Source organism: Salvia hispanica, chromosome 3 (genome assembly GCF_023119035.1).
Source record: "Salvia hispanica cultivar TCC Black 2014 chromosome 3, UniMelb_Shisp_WGS_1.0, whole genome shotgun sequence".
NCBI classification, from domain to species: Eukaryota; Viridiplantae; Streptophyta; class Magnoliopsida; order Lamiales; family Lamiaceae; genus Salvia; species Salvia hispanica.
The window spans coordinates 41,753,286-41,773,705 of record NC_062967.1 but is presented as its reverse complement, the minus strand read 5'-3'; the positions used below and the strand labels follow the sequence as shown (position 1 = coordinate 41,773,705).

Here is a 20,420-nt window from a genome sequence, read left to right as displayed (position 1 = left end):
TTCCCATGAGATTTTCGAAAATCTCATATTTTGGAGAAGAGGGAATTATTTATTTATTTGATCCCTTATTTATTCTCTTCCATGAATAAATATAAATATGCTAAAATATCCTAGCATATCTTGCCAAATCTAAGAAGATATTGCATATCCTAATTAAATTAGGATTTGAAATTCAAATCTCTTGGAGGAGTTGAAAAAGTCACGCCTATTTCCTTTTAATTGGGGAGGAATATTATTATTTTCTTGCTCCGTGATATATTATTCTACTCCGTAAAATATCTGAATTTAATTATAGGCTAAATAAATAGCCTATAATTTTCGAAATCCTCCTTCTTCTCAACCAATTCAACGCCACTTCCCCAATATCTCTCCCAAATCTTTTATTTAATTAATTATTGGGATATTATTTTGGCACTCTATAAATAGGAGAGAAACCCTAACCCTAGAGATCACAAAACCGGCGCCTCCCACTCCTCAACAATTTCGAAAATCTCTCTCCCACATTCTCCAAGTTTTCTTCAAGTTTTCTTCAATATTTCTTCATCAATTGAGAAGAATTCAAGTGAAATTCAAGAGATTATTGAAGAATCAAGACTAATTCCTTGTTTCTACCGTTCGTTCTTTTGGAAAAGGTACTTTAAATATTGATCTTCTCTTCTTCTACCGATTAATCGGTATTCTTGAGTCCACATGCATTTAGATGAGTGAAGGGGAAATAAAGTGATGAAATTTGGGATGCATGGATGTGTGTGTGTTTGTTGACCGTGTGTGTGTGTGTGTGTGTGTGTGTGTGCACGCCTCGGTCGGCGTGCACAAGTGTGATGATCGTGTGCGTATGTTGTGTGTGTGGAACACTCATGCGTGACACGATTTAATGGTGAATTTGGAGTTGTTATTTGAATAAAAATGATATGCTAATCATACATTGATTTTGATTGATGATTTTGAAAATAATCGATGGGAAAAAGGGGAAACGTGAGATCATGCATGATTTGAAATCCATGATTGAAACTGATTTGTGATACGCCTAATTTAAAGGTGATACTTCGCGCTCTCAGCGTGATAAACGAGGAGAAGAGAATTCTATCGAGCTAAACCTACGAGGTGGGCTTTCTTTTAAAATAAGGACATTGTCCTAAAATGATATTGATGAGAATGAAAGATGTGTTATCATGCCTTGATTTGTTTTGTCGTGCCTATCCCTCGTGGCTATGCCACTATTGTTATAATCGAATTCGGATCCTTGTAGAGCCGCAAACTCTACTTGGGTTAGTGTACACCAATGTTAGACCGAGTGTCAGCGTACGGGTTGGCCGGTCTAGTGACCTGGATTGCGGCCGCATTCCTTGTCATGTAGAATGAGGATATGGTAAACGTCTATGAGAAAAATGGTTGCGCGACCGTGATATTTGAGAAAGAAGATATTTTGGTGCCTCGGGTCTTTCTAAAGTTAAAACCCCGATGGACACTTGAAAATGGCATGATAATGACTATATTTGTGATAAAACTGTTTTCGGCAATGAGCCCATTGAGTATGATTATCGTACTCAGCCCTGCATGTGTTTTCCTTATGTGCAGGTTGAGTGGTGACGAGCGGGCGGCGGTGTTGAGTAGAGAATAATAAGATGATCTGTTGGTACTTAAGGTGTCGTTGTGTCCTCATACATAGCCTCACTTCTTTCTTGGTCGCTTCCGCTATTTTTATGAAAACTTATGATCTTTTGTTGGGATAAATACTTTTATTTCATGGGTATATTTTGGATATGGAACACTTGAAAATATTTTTGAACCTTTGCTACTTTGGAGCATTTATGGTGATAACCTTTTGTTGGATTTCTTTGCTAAGGCATTATTCTTTTCTTACTTAATTGTTCATTAAATGCTTTGGTCAAATCCCTTTCTAGTGAAACCCTAGTTTATGGTCTTTAATGCTTTTAGGTCTACCTAGTTAGCGAACGCTGCATTTATTATACCCTAAATGGGCGGGTCGTTACAATATATATGTTATAAATTTCAACATATACCGGAAATTACGAGTATCTTAGTATATACCATAATTTACAATAGGTGACATATATGTGATTCGATACAAGGTGCGATTAGAACTCCTACACTGTGTCATTGAAATCTCGTAGCCAAGTGACTCTCCAGTGGCGTGACAAGACGAAGGTGTGACTCACACGAAACAAGGTTATTATGCGGAGTACACATTTTTACAATTTTTATACATTTACTATGTATAAATGACTATGTGTGATGGGCCACATTGCGCCCTATTCGGTTGTATGAGGACTAGTTTGGGCCCCCAACCGCTTTGGGGCCTTTTTTCCGCCGACGTTTTTGGGGCTCGCCCCCCTGTTTATGCATACCCTTGGTGCTTTTGAGAGAAGGTCGAGTTTTTTTGGTTAAAAGGATCGGTTTTGGGGCCGACACCCCCAAAACAAGTGTACCCGCAATCGGGCCGGTACGGGGGCCCGGGCCGACATGTTAAAAAAATTCTCCACATTGGGGGGGCTTAAGCCGAGTGTCTTTGGAAAATTTTTAATGGCGTTGATCGATATTTAAGGCCCCCTCCCAAAGGTTGCCCGGGGTAAATTAAAACCGGGGGGTGCGGTTCCCGGGGTGTTGGGGGATCGAAGGGACCGGGGGGTGGGGGGAACCCCCCCGCCGCCGGGAAGGGGGTACACACTTCCGGCTTCAAAGCCAAGCATCCCCGATGATCCTTGGTTTTAGTTGACTACCCGGGGGGATATGGCATGAGAGATCGATATAGCAATAAAAAAAGTAGAACTTATTTCTAGGAAAAATAGAAACTTAGTTCAAGCATTACTAATAAGTAATAATCTCAATAATATTGCTGTAATTGTTACTATGCAACAATGATTTAGAATCATTTGAATCTGTAACCCAACTTTCTACCTCATTTCTTGGCATATACACTATTTGTGATGGATAATCAGGAATATGCAGATGTTCGACATCACCTTCTAACATTTCCAATACCTTATTCATTGATGGACGATTGTCAGGACTCATTTGTATGCACCATAATGCAACAATAGTCATCTTCCGACCAATGTCTCTATCGTCATTTTCATCGACATTTCCAATGTCAATGTCCCTACCTTGGTTCAAGTGGTCATATATCCAATTTGGGAAATACATACTTGATTCATTATTGTTCCTTGTCAAGTCTTTATTTAAGTGTAGCATTTCAACCAACAACATCCCGAAACTATATACATCAGCCTTGTAAGACACTGCACCGATACTTCTATTGATAAGTTCAGGAGCAACATACCCTATTGTTCCTCTGGCAACCGTCAATGTCACTGCCTCCTTGTTTGCAGCGCACAATTTTGCCAGCCCAAAATCAGATATTTTTGGGACGAACTTATCATCAAGAAGAATATTGTGAGGTTTGATGTCAAAATGCAAGATCTGAGTGTCGCAACCATGGTGCAAATACTTGATCCCTCGAGCCACTTCAACTGCAATCTTAAATTTCATATCCCAATTCAATGAAAAAGTTTTTTCTCGATTGAAGACGTACTTATCAAGCGAACCATTTGGCATGAAATCAAAAATGAGGGCACGCTTGGATCTTTCAGCACAATATCCAACAAGTTGGACAATATTTACATGGTGGATCCTTCCAATAGTTGTTATTTCATTGATGAAATCTTGCCCATGTGCTCCTGATTCTTTGAGCAATTTGACCGCTACAAGATGGCCACTTCGCAGCTTCCCTTTGTAAACAGAACCGTAGCCTCCTTGGCCTAGTTTATTCTCAAAATTCTTAGTCATCTTCTTTAAATCTGAATAGGAATATCTTATTGGCATGAGTCTGTTGTCACTTTGTAGAAATGACTCTACTCCCTCCAATAAGGACCAGTGCCGTCTCCGGAATTTGTAGATCAAAAACCAGACTATCAAAGGAGAAATGATTATCCTTATTGTCCAGATTATGAAGACAGAGATGACGGCTGAGATAACATGGAAAAAGAAGACAGACATTTAGTAATGGGGTCAAAAAACTAATGTTAAAACAGTTATACACTAACTTATAGAAACAAATGCAGATTATAATATTAAAATGGTAATTCAACATAAATATAGAGCGCACCTGGTAGCACTAGTATATATACTTCACGTTGAAAACCCATTAGATATGTAAGCCCTACACTTACAGCAGCTAGATACATGATACAAAAAATGGATTAAATAGTAGAAGGAGCGACCATAAAATTAATAGAAAGAGAGATGAATGTAAAGATTCTTACGTGTGTAGATGAAAATAAGGATGAGTGGCATTACGACTCCAGATCCAATGATTATTATTATGAGAAGGGGGTTTAGTGCTGCGGTTAAGTAAACTGGATTGTTTTTGAAAGACAAAATAAGCAATCTTATGTTAAATACATTGTGTTGGTAGTCACACATAAATAAATTTAGTGCGCACCTATAATTCCCATACAACTCAGGACAAGCGCTGCAGATATACATAAGGTGCCATTTCAAATCAATTTTAAATTTTAGTTTCAAACAGTAAATACAACATAAAATTTAGAGAGGGTACCAACGAATATATTGGGATAAGATCCCAGACCGTTTCTGTAGTCTGCGAAATAAAAAGGAACATTCAAAACATTAATACTAGCTAAAATGAGAAATGAAATCGAAGATTCTTACCAATTTGTGTATTTTCCCAAAACGAAGAAAATGAGAGTGCTAATACACCTGTAATTCCGATGATGATAGTCACGGGAAGGCTTACCCCTGCAATTAGGAAAACTGAATTTTTTTTCACAAAATTAGATTTCTTGTAATGAATATTGATTGGTGTGAGATGAAGAAGAAAAAAATGTTAAGTAGCACCTAGAATGGCCAGAGGAATTAGCATGTACCCTGCAAATAATCGTTAATTAAATAGTTATGAACAAAATTACAACTACATGTTATTATAATTCAAAGTGTGAATCCTTACGAGTTGGTCCTAATAAGTTATATCTGAATTCCTCTGCATTTTTCAGGATGAAAATTGTTAGAATATATATGCAAAGAAATGATTTATGCGTGTTACATACTAAATAAGAGAACTCATCCTAAAAGACCAGTTGCTCTCACAACCCAAGTGGGACATTGAGTCAGTAACACTTACCCCACGCAGTGGTTGTGATTCCGCAACTAGAACAGAAGGTGAGTTCAAAGCCATACAAGAGAGATTGATGGACTTCAGAGAGTGAAACATTCTTCTTCAAATCCATGAAGCCCGGCCATGATGTCGCGAGTATTAGATCTATTCGACACATACGTGGTATCTGTGAGGGCATGATGAGCCCAACATGTACATAACTAAATCTGGGATGTGATAAATTACAGGCAGTAATATCTGTAAAGAGGGAAGAGTTGTTCAACGGATTGGGACAGCTAATCAAGTAAACTGGCAATTCTTCAAAGTGACTAGGGAAATAGTAGGAATAAGAAGGACCGGTGAATTCGTGATATGAGAAAGTGACAGGGAAAAAGCAGATGTCATCGTTGTTTATGGAAGCATCAGCCAATCTGATGGTAGAGTTTTGGTAGTTGATTGCTTTGACATAGTATTTGATGGAGTAGAGATTGATGAAGCTGACATTGTTTTCGCAGGTGAGTTTGAATTCGGAACGGCCGCAGTGGGTGGGGTCGCTATTGAGGCGGAAAGGGTAGCTGATATTGCGAATAGCACCGCAGGCTGAAGGACTGCACTCCTTTGCATCAGCACAATGGAGGAGTGATAGAATCCAGAGATATGAAGTGGTGAGGAAGAAGATGAACTTCTGAGTTGTGATCATGCTTCAATATTGTGAACTATATGCACCACATTTGATTCAGTAGTCTTCATATATATCAATAAGAATGGTAGCAGACTAGCAGGGTAGTTATGATTATTTTATTTACCAATATTCAAAATTTTTAAGGCTTCTAGTAATTTTACTTTTTCAACATATCTACACATAGACATATTCAAATATGAGCAGCTATGTCAATTAGTTATGGTGATCCTGTAACTCCCAAAGATTGGGCACAATTCGCACAATTTGACATATAATTATACTTTTACCATTTGTGGCCAGCTCCCAATATTGGATTAAGTCTAAATATGAAAAAATTTAACCAATTACACACTGCAAGTAATGTAAATCTTATAATTCACTAACACTACTTTCGGTATATTTTCTGTCTCTTTTTCTTACTTGTTCTCATCTCTTCTTTTTCTTTTAATCAGTGAAATAATTATTTTGAACATACTGAGTCAACAATTATAGTCTTTCCTTAATATTTTTAGTTGAAAAGTCAAATGAAGACAAAGGTGATACGTGATTATAGTCTTTTTTTAGTTATTTTAGTTGAAGCCGTTAATGGCGAGAGTAGATTGTAGTGTTTATATAGTTATATATCCATAGAGATTTAATCTAATGGGTGCTTAATTTTCGCCCTCAAGCTGGCCTATTAATTCCCAATGGCCATTACCATTTCTCTCCTTTTCTTTTTTTATAATTTTATGTTTTTGCAATGCTCTCTTACAACTCTGGGTAATGTATTTCTTACTGAATTACTCCCTCTGTCTCCCATTAAAAGTCACACTTTTCCATTTCGGTTCGTCCCCAATTAAGAGTCACACTTCATTTTTACCATAAATAGTAAGTAGGTCCCACATTCCACTAACTCAACACACTCACATTTTATTATAAAACTAATATAAAAAAATGGGTCTCACATTCCACTAACTTTTTCAACTAACTCTTCTTTACATTTCTTAAAACCTGTACCCGGTCAAAGAGTGACTCCTAATAGGGGACGGAGGGAGTATAAGTTTCTTATCAATTCATAAATCATAATCCTCTACAGATGCTACACATAATTTTTCTTTTTCTAAATATGTTGTCCAATGATATTTTATTCTATTGTCATTAGAAATTTTTTTACAAGTCCAATAGTAGGATTGAGGGTAATTATAATTAATCTATATATTTTGTGATATTGGATTTAAAATTTTTAATTATATTATACAAAGTATTTAATCAAACACTAATATCAATGGAATTTCTTTTACAACAAATCATATATGTGAATAAAAAAATTTACTGCTTGGATCTGTATACTTTTGTGATATTAGATCTTAAGCACATTACAGTTATATTTAGAGTAGTGATTTAGAGACATAATGTCTCCATGCTATAATGTTCCTATGTCACTTTGCCATACATTTATTTTAAATGTTGACTAATATACCCTTATAGGTATTTTGGAAAGATATATCTTAGTTATGATAGTTAAATTAAAGCATGATTATTATGCACATATTTATTGTATTCATGATTTTAATTAAAGTACTTAAAGACTTAATTAGAGTATCTGTAGTACATAGTACTATTTAATTTTATGAATTAATACTTATGTGATTTGAAAAAATATAAAATTAAACATGATTGTTCTTATAAATAAAATTTAGGAGTTTATTAAGAAGATTTATAAATCTTGTGAATAAAAGTTATTAATATTATTTTAACTAATAAAAGTTTATTAATAAAATTTTTTATCTTAATAAATAAAATATATTGTTATTTATAAGAAAAGTTATTATTATTTTCAATAAAAAAATATTACTGTAATCAATAAAATTTGTTGTTTTTTTAAAGGATAAATAATGGTTTTGTATTAAACATGTGATGACTCAACCCATTTAATCTTTTGAATAGATCGGGAGCTTGTTACTTATTCAACCTGACATCATCATCGAACCAGGAGTATTATTTTTGGGGATAAAATTTACATTTATTATGAAAAAAGTCATAGTATTTAATATATAAAATTTATTACTCTAATATAGTTTAGTGAGCTATTTTTTTTTGGATAAAGTTATTTAATTTTGCTATTTTACAAGAGTTATTATAATTTTGAAAAATATCCATTTTAATTAATATTATCAATAAAAGCATTATTGTAACAAATAAAAGTTTATAGTTCTAGTAAAATAAAATTATTGCTCCAATAACATAAAAGTTATTATTCTTATGAGTAAAATTTATTATACTAGTGAATAAAAGTTAAGATTTTTGCGAATAAATGTTACTCCTAAATAAAAGTTATTATTTTGTAAATGATGGTTATTATTCTTATTGCTAAATAATTTTGATCTAATGAATAAAAAGTTAGTATAGTATTAATTTTGTGAATAAAAGATGTCAACGAAAGTTACATTTTTGCTAAAAAGTTTCTTTTATTGTGAATAAAGTTGGTGTTTTAATAATAAAAAAAGGTTATTCGTTCAAACTAATAAAAATAATACAATTCTTGTAAAATAAATTTTATGTGAACAAAAATTACTACTCCCTCCGTCCCAGAGTATTAGACCAACTTTCCTTTTTAGGATGTCCCAACATATTAGACTCATTTTCTTTTTTAGCAAAAAGCATCTATCTTATTTTATTCTCCACCTACTTTTTTCTCTCTTCTCTCCCCTACTTTTTCCCTCTCTCATACTTTACTCTCTCCACTTTAACTATTTAAATATCACCTCCTAAAATCCTGTGCCCAAAAGAAGCGAGTCTAATACTCTTGGACGGAGGGAGTACTATTTTTTTGAATAAAGATTATTAGTTTCATGTATAAAATTTTATTGTAATAAAAGAATTCATTGATCTTGAGCATAAAAAATATTTTTCTTGCTAAAATGTTATTTTTATAATTTAAAATTATTGTTATTCAGATAAACTATTTTGAATAAAATAATTATTTTTAAAAATAAAAATTACGAATGTATATAAATAAAAGTTTAGTTTCTTATAGTAGATAATAATTTTAATCATAACACATAAAAGTTATTGTTTTTATAAATAAATTAAATTTGTATGAATAGCTCAATATAAATTTGAATTACCCTGATTTATCAATTAATAAGAAATTAAAAATGTTCATGGTATATAAAACTTGACAGAAGAATCAAATTTTTTCGTAAATGGTACAGATAGTGTAAAACTAGAGAAAACTAAGAACTGTATTTTTTATTAAATTATTAATTTATTTAAACTAAAATTTATGAAGATTAGTTTGATCACCATTATTTGTTTTCTAAATGATGGTAGTACATCATTAAATTATTCTTAAACTAAATATACAATAAATATATAAATACAATGATATTATAATATTTTATTTAAATATATATATCCATAAATAAATGCAGTATAAAAAAGAAATAAAATTAAAAATGTTGATCATAAATAATGTGGATCTCATGAAAGCAAATTACTCCCGTACATAACTCCAAAGTTTAAGCTATATCCTTAAAATAGATCTAATTAATATGCACAATTAATGTAAAGGGTAACATAGTAAACATACGAAACATAAATTTAAATAAAAATATAAAATAATCTAAAATAACTATTTTAATCTCATTATAGCATTATGGCTTGGAGACATTATGTCTCTAAAATATTTTCCTGATATTTAATCAAATACTGATCTCATTAGGATTTCTTTTACAAATCAAATAGTAAGATGCAAATAGTTATTTAATTATTGATCTTTCTAGCTATTTTGTCACATTAGATCGTAGTTTCCAAATATAAAGAAAAGATAGTGATAAATATTTCCATAATACTATAATACACTCACCTTCAAAATTAAATGAAAATAAAGTAATGACTTTTTTTGGTTATTTAATATAATAGTACTATGAAACAAGCTAATTAAGAAAAATATCACACAAGGAAAATAGCAGCAAAATAAAACGATGACACAAGTAGAATAAGGGTAGCACCAAATTGAACAGGAAAGAGGAATCTTCAAATACAAAGCAGAATAGTACCAAAACGAATCCTAAGAGAATATTTATATATCTATAGGGAGTTTTTAAGGAAAAGAGTGAACTACAAAAATGGTCCCTGGACTATGGGTTTATCTCGCCCATAGTCTTTGGACTTTAAAAATATCGCCAGTAGTCCCTGGACTAAGGGTTTATCTCGAAATTGGTCCTTTTGGCTTTTTTTGGTACTAAAATGACCCTTTGATATTATTTTGTGGTCAAGTATTCACTCTTAGGAAAATTAGCAAGAATGTTATTATAATTAACTTTTGATTATTATTAACTACTCCATCCGTATGTGAATTGAAGTCTCATTTCTTTGCAATGCGAGTTTTAAGAAATACTATTAAAAAAAGTGAGTGAAAAAAATGTAGTGGAATATGAGTCCCACTTATACATGTGCATTTTTCATTTTCGTCCGCCCCACAAAAATATGTGCATTCCATTATTATCGCAATTTATTACCCCTATACATCAACTTATTTACAAACACAACTTTAATCACCATTCTCCACATTTATCTTACTTTACCAATTTTGTCTTAATTCTCGTGCTATATTAATTGCTCATATTTTTATTGGAGGGTGGGAGTATTAGTTTTAAATGAAATGTGATGAGAATGAGTTACTGGAATGTCTATATACCATTTTTTAGTAAAAATGAACTGGGACTCCTATCGTCCAATGATGTCATTAGAATATTTTTTCCGAGTCAAATAGTAGGACAACAGTAATTCACTAATTAATCAATATACTTTTTGATATTAAATCTTAATTCTATTAAATGAAATATTTAATCAAACGCTATCTTACAAACCAAATAGTTGTATTAAAACAATTCACTATTTTTGTGATATTAGATTTTAAACATATTAGTATGTTTTTAATATCAAAAAGATAAACGTACATAATTGTACATGTACATAATATTTTAAAAAATTTTAGATTTAAGTGAATTTAATTAAAAATTAATTTTGTTATTTATTGTAATATATGTAGCAATAACAAAGAAGTGATATAGAAATTTTATGTCGAATCGTAGCATGATTTCGACTATGATTTGAATTAATATACAATATTTAGTAGAAAATATATATTTTATTAAATATACAAATATTTAAGTATAAATTTTAAATCTTTCTTGAAGTGTTGCAAAATGATTAGTATGAAATTTATTTTAAATCAATTAATGTTTATAAAATGATTTTCAATGTAAAATGTTTAAAAAAGTTCGGTTATGTACGTACGTATACGTACGTTTATCACTACTCTAATGCGGATCCCATTAGGATTTCTTTTACAAATCATCTCGTGATGCAAATAGTAATTCATTAATTGATCTATTTATTTTGTAATATTAAATCTTAACCAGATTATAAAAAGGTTTAGCATCTGATTTCAATAGTGAATTAATAAAGGAAAAGGATTTGGGCTTATTAACTTCGGACCATTAGTTATTTGATTGTTGGGCTTTATTTAGTTTTTTATTTTTGGATATAATGAAGCCCTCGAAGCAATGAAGCCCAAATAAGTAATCGCTACTACATCTCCGGATTTGCCGCCTTGCCGGAGAGTTGCTGTCGCGATTCCACATATAGTAATTTTGAATTTTGTAGGATGTGTATTATATTTATTTGATTACATTAGTTCACAAATAAATTATTTGGCGTACAACAAAATTAGAGGGAAGAAACGAAAGTATAACAGAGCGGCAAGGCGGCAATACTCCAATAAGTTACTAAAGGATATAGAAGAGTGATTAAGAAGTGGATCGGACAAATCTGTTTTCTTTCCCATCTTCTATCCATAAATGAAATAAAAAATATATGCTCAAAAGCATTAATAACTGATACATGGACTTCATTAAAATAGTCTAGATCCTTATGCAGTATTAGTGAATAACTTGTACTTCCTCTAGTCCATGACAGTTGAGATATTACTTAATTTAAGAAAAATTGAATTAAATGTGTTAGATAAAATAAGAATAAAGTAAAAAGTAAATATATTAATAATCCTATCTTATCCATTGTATCGATACAAAGACATTACTACCTCTGTCCCTGAAAATTTGATATATATTACCATTTCGGTCCGTCCCTGAAAATTTGATACACTTCACTTTTATTATTTTTGGTAGTCGACCTCATATTCCACTAACTCATTCCTACTCACATTTTATTATAAAACTAATACTTTAAAAGTATGACCCACATCCCACCAACTTTTTCAACTCACTTTCCATTACATTTCTTAAAATCCGTGTCAGGTTAAAGTGTAGTAAATTTTGGGAGACGGAGATGGAGACGGAGATAGTATAAATTAAGAGTGCACAAATCACGAGAAATGCTGCTTATATACATACACAAACACAATATATATAGGGAGACATGATTGACAATATTGAAATTCAAAGTCATCTCAAATAATCTGTTGCTCGACTTAAGCAAATTAAAATTTAAAATAATCAGTGCTCCATTTGTTTTTAAAAATTTGATATTTATTTTTATTTTCGCCTATTTTAAGAGTTTCATCGTATTTTACTTTTTAATATTTTTTAGTCGTGGACTTCATCTTCCACATTTCACTTTCAACCCAATTATACTCCTTTTGACTCAACTAAGTTTAATCGTATTCTTTTTTGGAATGTCCCAACAAAATTAAGTCATTTCATTTTTTAAAAAAAAAATAAACATTCAATCACTCTTGGGATGTCTGCGAGGGAGGAAGTTCTCCAGCCGTTTCATTCAATGCCATCGATTTCACCCAAAGGTATTTCACACATCCCATTTTATTTAGAGTTTTCTCTGCACTCATTCTTAGCCGAAGCAAACCAATTTCATATTCTGGAAACTAGAATCAAAGTTTTTTTTTAAAAAAAAGAAATGGCCTAACTCAATCAAACTTCAACAATCGAACACCCCCGCTGTGACTAAATGAAAATACGAAAGAAACATAATTTAGAAAAGAAGTTAGCTTGCGGGCGTTTCGGGGCTGGTTCGGGTGTGTACGCAGCTACCGGCGCGATGAACTGCTGCTGCGCGCATCAGTTGGTGCACAGCAGCGACAGCCAGGCGGGTTGAGGATTCGAGCAGCAGAAACGGCGGCGGTGGGTGCCCGAGAACAGCATGATACGAACTTGGGCATACTTACTCAACCACCAGTATAGTGTCTTTCCCTTGTGATATGGGTAGTGCCTCAATGAAATCCATATTGAGGTCACTAAATATAGCTGTAGGTACTGAGCACTGTATCGCGTTTATTGCTTTCTCGTTGTTATCTTCATTATCATTCCTATTTTCGCAATACAATTCCTCTTTGATCGCGTCATTGCTTGAAATTCGTTAGTAATTGTTGTTGTGGGTGGTAAGCTCGGTTCATAATTGGGAAATCACGAGCTATGTTCGTATCACAGCAGCGACGACCTCTCGGTGTTCAGGCTGGGCGAGCGTTGGACGACGGCGAACTCGTACCTCTGCTGCTGCAGTGCCACCCCGGTGGAGGTGTCTGGCGAGGTGAATCAAACACGCAGTGACCTCCGATTTGGGGGGATTCTTCAAGTTTTGTAGAAATTTGAAATGAGGGATGAGGATTTACGACGTGGAGAGTTCTTCCTCAAATTTGGGGGTGAAGTAGGGTGAGTTGAGAGAGAGAGAAAGAGAGTGGCCGATTTGGTGGAATGAAGTAGTTGTTGGTCTCTTCCTTATTTTGTTTGGGCTACTACTTTAGGCTTGGGCTACTTTTGGGGCCTTCCAATTTTAAATGGAGGAACAAGGTGGGTTGAGTTTATAAATTACTTCGGCCTCGAATTTAAATAACTGGGGCTGTTTTAAAGTAAATAATTATTGGTCCGATGAATAATTTATCCCAAGTCCAAAATAAATATATTTTGGAGGGGTGATGGTTGTGATAATTTAATAACGCGCTTATTTAATTTTGGAAATTTATTTCGACATCGTGGTGGAAAAAATGCGAGGAGCCAACGGAGGAATTTTGGGCGGAATAATCGAAAATGCGCAAAAATCGAGAAACGAGGTAAAAGACTTTAATTAGGGTGCATTCATTTTAATTAGTAGTTTTCTCGCGCAAATTGTTGTGTTACTACTTTACTTCTTTAAACGGAATTGTTCCGCGAGACTCTAATCCGAAAAGAGGAATACTCAAGTGCTATATCATTCTAAGTTATTGAGGTGGGCTTTCTTTTAAAATATTTTAAAATATTTTGACAAATTATGAATGATGTGTCTCTTTGCAAGTATGTTATGTCTTGCCATATTTTGTTTTTTGATGGAGCTGCCAATCTGATTGTCTACTGGGTTTAATTCCCTCTAGATTTTGATAGTTAACGAATTCGGGGGGTGAGCCCTTACTCATGCTAGTGTACATAAATAGGGATCGCGAGCCGTCTTTTGGGTCGGCCGGTCCAGTGATCAAGTTTGTGGCCACATTCTCGTTTCACACGATAGTTTAGATTTGGTATATGATAGTTGATGATGATAGTAGATCAGCCGATCGCCATTTTAAAGTTATAAGAATTTTAGTGTTTCTGGGCAGATTTTAAAGTAAAACCAGAGTACACTTAAAGATGACATGACATGACTTTATTTTATGAAAATGTTTTTGGCATAAGTTCACTAAGTGCATCAAGTACTCAGCCCTGCATGTGTTTTCCTTATGTATAGGTTGAGCTGTGACGAGCGTGGAGGATGTTGAGTATAAAAGTGAAGAAGATTGAAAATAAAATATTCTGAATATATTATGTCTTCATATATAATATTATTCAACTTCGAATGCTTCCGCTAAACAGAATTTCTTTTGATTTCGTGTATTATTGTGATAATATTCATTTCGAGTTGTTAATTGTCGAAATGATACTGATTTTATTCGAGCTATTCCCATTTATTTCGAGCTTGTATTGTTTTTCCCTAACTTCCCCGCTTCTTTATTCCCCCATTAGTCACGATCAACTGTGTTTTCTATCCTTAGGAAATGCGGTCGTGATAAAAAGTTAGATCTTTGTTTGTAATCTCTGTACTATTTCCATCAATAAAGTTACTATCTTCCCCGCCCGTGGACATAGATCTTCGGATCGAACCACGTAAAATCTAGTGTGTAGTTATTCTTATTGTTCTTAGTTTACAATCGGTCGCCAATAATAACATATAATTAACTTTTTGAGAAGATAAATAAGAAATATACCTTCTCAATATACATTTCTCCTTGGAGATGCTCTTAGGAAACTAAATACATCAGGTTTATATATTGGATGTACTTGATTTATCACAAAAAATATAGCGATACAAGTATTGAAAAATTTGAAATGAAAGATTTTAGACCATGAAATATCGATCCATGTAGCTGAAGATAAATTGAGTTTAAATCATTGCAACAAAAAAGAGATTGGCGGGAAAAGGAAATATAATTAGTTCCTTATTCATCAATAGAGGAGAAGTCGGATATTGCATTTATAGTGGGTGCACTATCTCGCTCTAAACAACACAAATCACAAATACAAACAATCAGTTGAGTTGGTATTTTGAGATCACTATATTATTCTTCATAGTACAAACTATAGAGGTCGATCAAGGCATATAAAAGTGGATCTTGTTTCAACGATAATTAGACAACTGATTTAAGCATCGCTAATGATCTCAATAATGTTGTTATCATTGTTATCATGCAACAATGATATGGAAGCATTTGAATCAGAAGCCCAGCTTTCTTCTTGATTTCCTGCCATATACAGTGGATAATCGGGAATCTGCAGTTGTTCGACATCACCTTCTAACATCTCCAATACTTTATTCATTGATGGACGATTGTCTGGACTCATTTGTATGCACCATAATGCAACAATAGTCATCTTCCGACCAATGTCTCTATCATCATTTTCATCAACATTTCGAATGTCAATGTCTCTACCTTGGTTCAAGTGATCGTATATCCAGTTTGGGAAGTAGTTACTAGATTCATCATTGTTTCGTGGAAAGTCTTTGTTTAATCCTGCCATTTCAATCAACAACATCCCAAAACTATACACGTCAGCCTTGTAAGACACTGCGCCAATACTTCTATTGATAAGTTCAGGAGCAACGTACCCTATGGTTCCTCTAGCAGCCGTCAATGTCACTGCATCCTTGTTTGTGGCGCATAACTTTGCTAGCCCAAAATCTGATATTTTTGGAACGAACTTATCATCAAGAAGTATATTGTGAGGTTTGATGTCAAAATGTAAGATCTGGATGTCACAACCATGATGCAAATACTCAATCCCTCGAGCCACTTGAACTGCAATCTTAAATTTCATATCCCAATCCAGTGAATGTGTTTTTTCTCGATTGAAGATGTACTTGTCAAGCGAACCATTTGGCATGAAATCGAAAATGAGGGCACGCTTGGATCTTTCAGCACAATATCCAACAAGCTGGACAACATTTACATGATGGATCCTTCCAATAGTTGCTATTTCATTAATGAAGTCTTTCCCATTTGCTCCGGATTTTCCGAGCAATTTCACTGCTACAAGATGGCCACTTCGAAGTTTTCCTTTGTAAACAGAACCGAAGCCTCCTTCGCCTAATTTATCTTTAAAATTCTTAGTCATCTTCTTTATGTCTGAGTAGGAATATCTTATTGGAGCGAGCTTGTTGTCACTTTGTATGAATGACTCTACTACCTCGAAAGAAGACAAGCGCCTTCTTCGAAATTTGTTGATCAAAAACCCAAATACGAAAGGCCAAATGATTATCGTTGGCGCCCAGATGATGATTGCAACGTTGATGGCTGATATAATATCGAAAAACGAGACAAAATACATGTTGTGTTAAAGGCCAAAAAGCTTGTGCTAAAACATATACTCCCTCCGTCCCATTAAATATGCAACATTTGTTTTTCGGCACGAGATTTTATGTAGTGTTGTTTTGTGAGTTAATGAAGAGAGAGTAAAGTAAGAGAGAAGAAAAAGTAGATAGGGTAATGTTTCCATTTTTAGAAACGTTTCATTTTTAATGGGACAGACTGAAAAGGAAAACGTTGCATTTTTAATGGGACAGAGGGAGTATTAGTATCTTCACGAAGTAGAAAACTAGAAATCAAAGGAAAAAATATTCAAATTACAATATTGAAATAGTAATTCAACATACCAGGGTACAAGGGGCCCGTAACTTCATTCATTATATACATGAAAAAAGAAAATATAGAATCAAAGAGACCGATAATAGATTAAGTTCTACTATAATAATTAAAAGAGAAATGGATTTATAGATTCTTACAGTAGTTGTTGTAGATGTTTCTAAAGTAGAATGACAGTCCAACTCCAGCTCCAATGATTATTATGAGAAGGGGGTTAAGTGCTACAATTAAACAAACTTGGGTTTGTTTGGGAAACAAAATTAGCAATCTTATCTTATCCATTGCAATGGTAGTCAGATATTATAAACTTAGAAGAGCGCACCTGTAATTGCCACACAACTCACGAAAAATACTGCATACAAACACAATATATAATTAAGGAGATAGGATTAACAATGTTGAAATTAGAATTTATAGTACAATTTAAATTTATATTGCGTACCATTGTCTGCAAGATTCAGATATTGATAGTAGTAGTCGACTGCGGATAAAAAAGTAGCATTTGAAAAATTAAGATAGACTTAAAAGAACAATGAAATTTAAGATTCTTACTTTCTTTTATCCATTCCCAAAGGTAAGCAAATGAGAGTAGAAATAGAGCAGTAATTCCGATTATGACAGTCACAGGAAGGATTGCCCCTGCAATTATGAAGACTAAAATTTGTTTGATAAAATTAGATCTCTTCTTGATTGATGTGATATACAAATTGATGAAGGAAAAAAATGTTAAGTGGGCACCTAGAATGACCAGAAGAATTAGTAGATACCCTGCGGATATAGATGTTAATCATTAATTAGGTAGTTATATATGAAGACATACATTATAGAGTAAGTATGTAGTTAGAATTCAAAGTGTGTATCCTTACGATGAAACTCTGATAAGTAAGACCAGTATTGCTCTGCATTTTCAAGAATTAAAAAGCGATATCAGTGATGAAATTACATATCTTAAAATGAACGTATACTAAACAAAATTAGCTTAATTTCTTACCCCATATTGTGGGTTCTACGAAATAACTATAATAGTAGAGTTCAATCCCATACAAGAGAGATTCGTGGATTTGTGAGAGTGAAATAATCTTCAGATCCATCAATCCCGGCCAAGATGACGAGACTATTAGATGTAATGTACACATATGTGGTACCTCTGAGGCCTTGATGCGTACAACATTTACATAACTAAATGTGTGATGTGATGATAAATTACAGGCAGCTGTAATATCGTTAAAGAGGTAAGAATTGTTCAACGGATTGGGGCAGCTAATCAAGTTAACAGACAATTCTTGAGAGAGAGCATTCAAATAGAATGGAAAGAGATAGGAGGAGTGAATTGGGAAAGAGCAGATGTCATCGTTGTTTATGGAAGCATCAACCAGCCTGATGGTGGAATTTTGGTAGTTGATGTGTTTGACATAGTATTCAATGGAGTTTAGATGGAAGAAAGTGACATTGTTTTCGCAGGTGAGTTCGAAATCGGAACGGCCACAGTGGGTGGGGTCGGTCTTGAGGCGGAAAGGGTAGCTGATATTGCGAATAGCACCACACGCAGAAGGAGGACTGCATATCTTCGCATCAGCAGCATAGAGGAGTGAAAGAATCAAGAGAGATGAAGTGGTGAGGAAGATGAGGAGTTTCTGAGTTGTGATCATGCTTCAATATTGTGAACTAATGAATCATTATGCACCACATTTGATTCACTCTTCTTCATATCATATCAATAAGAATAGTATGGTAGGGTATATTTGCTTGTATTTAGCCAAACAAGACGTACAAGGAGCATCCACTAATCACTATGGTGCTTTGAACTATTTATTGTCCACTCATTATTAAGACCTGCCGTAGTGTAAAACATAACAAAAATGTAAACTGAAAAAAGAATAGGTCGAAATAATGCATAAAAGCAAAAAAAGAGAACAGTGTACACATGTTAAAGATCAGAAAGTGAAAGAAAGCAGTCAGGGATAAAAGGAAATAAAAGGTAAAGTGTCTTCATTATCGCGGAAAAGAATGAGAAAAGAGAGAGAAAAGAAACGTGCCTAGATTGTAGCTCAGCATTTCACATGTATGTGATTCGATACTAGACGCGAATTTAATGATGGGAAAAATACCAAATATGGGGTTTATCATACTAAAAAATTATCAAAAAACTCTGAATTTTTGGTGTGTCATGCTTTTTGATACGATATGATATCTTCCCAAAAGATTCAGTTGAGTAACTGTTAGGGATAAACTCCCTAACGCCAAATAATTCTTCCGTAAAGTCGCGGGAACGTTTGCCTGACGATCAACGGCGCGAAGAACTAGGGTTTGAGCGTAAAGAAAAAGATTGCGTAAAAATATTTTATTCCTTGTGAATGAAATAAAATACACGTATTTATATCTAAGGACCCTAGGGTTGATTCGACCTACAATTCGAGAAAAAATCAACGAAGAAAACCCGGAAAGGAGCTTATAGATCGCTCGATTCAAAATAAATCCAAATTAAATAATTGTTCTAAAAAAGGAAAGCAATAAATGTAATATATAAATAAAGCAAAAATAATAATCCTCTCCACTTCATCTTGAAGTGAAATGGCCGAAGTGGTCCGGCGTGTTGGATATTTGACACACAAAATATAAGAACACTCAACAAAGATGAAATATGGAGGATAAATATTTATAGGCTTCTCACAAAAGGATTACAAAATACAATCAAAGTGCTTCAGCACTACAAAGCTTTCTTCTCTCTTTCTCACTTGAGCTACGGCTCTTTTCTCTCCAACTCACTCACTTTTTTTTTCTTGATTTATTTTACAATGAACTACAACTACCTATTTATAGATTTGAAAGATAATAAAGTAGTCAACTATGTATGGCTAACTATTATACACATACATGCTACGTCAACTCCTCATAATCATTCTAAGAGACAATTTACTTAGCCATGAAGAGATTAAAGATTGATCACTCATCCCACCGCCATGTGACGTAGAGAGATTGTGGCCTTCTCTTAAGCCATGAAGAAACAAAATTTCATCCACATATGATAAGTAGGTGATGCACCTATTTCATCACTTCCACCGAGCCTTTTCTTAATGTTGAAGTAATTGAGTTTAACTCAACATCCTCCCTTAAGCTCAATTCTTCAAGGTCTTCATGCCGAGCATAAATTTCAATCTTCTAAACACATCCTGCTTTAGTGGCTTCGTAAATATGTCTGCAATTTGATCCTGGGACTTGCAGTACACTAACTCCACATCATTTTGGTTCACGTGCTGCCGAATAAAATGATAACGAGTATCAATATGCTTACTTCTTTCGTGGAACACTGGATTTTTCGCAAGTGCTATTGCAGACTTATTATCAACAAATATCTCTGTCGGGCCTTGTTGCGCGAATCCCATAAAACTTAGTAAATTTCTCAACCAAATGCAATGGCACACCGTTGAACTTGCTGCAAC

The 20,420-nt window shown here is 33.6% G+C and overlaps 3 protein-coding genes across 5 annotated transcripts; all 3 read right to left on the bottom strand.

Annotated features, from left to right (window-relative positions):
* Positions 1–2,829: 2,829 nt before the first annotated feature.
* On the bottom strand, positions 2,830–3,822 carry LOC125210207 (rust resistance kinase Lr10-like). The gene has a single exon (XM_048109778.1). It carries the CDS (start codon positions 3,805–3,807, stop codon positions 2,830–2,832), a length of 978 nt encoding a protein of 325 aa, XP_047965735.1. The 5' UTR covers positions 3,808–3,822.
* A 1,045-nt stretch (positions 3,823–4,867) lies between these two features.
* On the bottom strand, positions 4,868–5,834 carry LOC125210206. The gene is made up of 2 exons (XM_048109777.1): positions 5,381–5,834; positions 4,868–4,908 (listed from the first exon to the last, which is right to left on the bottom strand). Exons 1-2 carry the CDS (start codon positions 5,832–5,834, stop codon positions 4,868–4,870), a joined length of 495 nt encoding a protein of 164 aa, XP_047965734.1.
* Positions 5,835–15,273: 9,439 nt separating this feature from the next.
* Positions 15,274–19,744, bottom strand: LOC125212492 (probable receptor-like protein kinase At5g20050). Of its 3 annotated transcripts, XM_048112684.1 has the most exons (10): positions 17,972–19,744; positions 17,847–17,879; positions 17,719–17,748; positions 17,533–17,634; positions 17,423–17,461; positions 17,303–17,332; positions 17,121–17,216; positions 16,992–17,012; positions 15,948–16,632; positions 15,687–15,852 (listed from the first exon to the last, which is right to left on the bottom strand). In XM_048112684.1, the coding sequence occupies exons 1-10, from the start codon at positions 18,627–18,629 to the stop codon at positions 15,822–15,824; spliced, it is 1,725 nt and encodes a 574-aa protein (XP_047968641.1). In that variant the 5' UTR covers positions 18,630–19,744; the 3' UTR covers positions 15,687–15,821. The 3 variants fall into 3 exon arrangements, with proteins under 3 accessions (XP_047968639.1, XP_047968640.1, XP_047968641.1); XM_048112682.1 differs by having other exon boundaries at positions 15,274–16,632; XM_048112683.1 differs by having other exon boundaries at positions 15,274–16,632; positions 17,533–17,619.
* Between the last annotated feature and the right edge of the window lie 676 nt (positions 19,745–20,420).

What these genes read in the sequence shown, in the direction of transcription:
- LOC125210206 (XM_048109777.1), bottom strand. Translation starts at nt 5,834, where the DNA reads ATGATCACAACTCAGAAGTTCATCTTCTTCCTCACCACTTCATATCTC. An exon ending in CTTTACAGATATTACTGCCT is followed by an intron (nt 4,909 to 5,380) that starts GTAATTTATCAC and finishes GATTATTTGCAG; the next exon opens with GGTACATGCTAATTCCTCTG.
- LOC125212492 (XM_048112682.1), bottom strand. Translation starts at nt 18,629, where the DNA reads ATGATCACAACTCAGAAACTCCTCATCTTCCTCACCACTTCATCTCTC. An exon ending in CGTAGAACCCACAATATGGG is followed by an intron (nt 17,880 to 17,971) that starts GTAAGAAATTAA and finishes TTGAAAATGCAG; the next exon opens with AGCAATACTGGTCTTACTTA. An exon ending in TCTGAATCTTGCAGACAATG is followed by an intron (nt 17,333 to 17,422) that starts GTACGCAATATA and finishes GTTTGTATGCAG; the next exon opens with TATTTTTCGTGAGTTGTGTG.
- LOC125210207 (XM_048109778.1), bottom strand. Translation starts at nt 3,807, where the DNA reads ATGACTAAGAATTTTGAGAATAAACTAGGCCAAGGAGGCTACGGTTCT.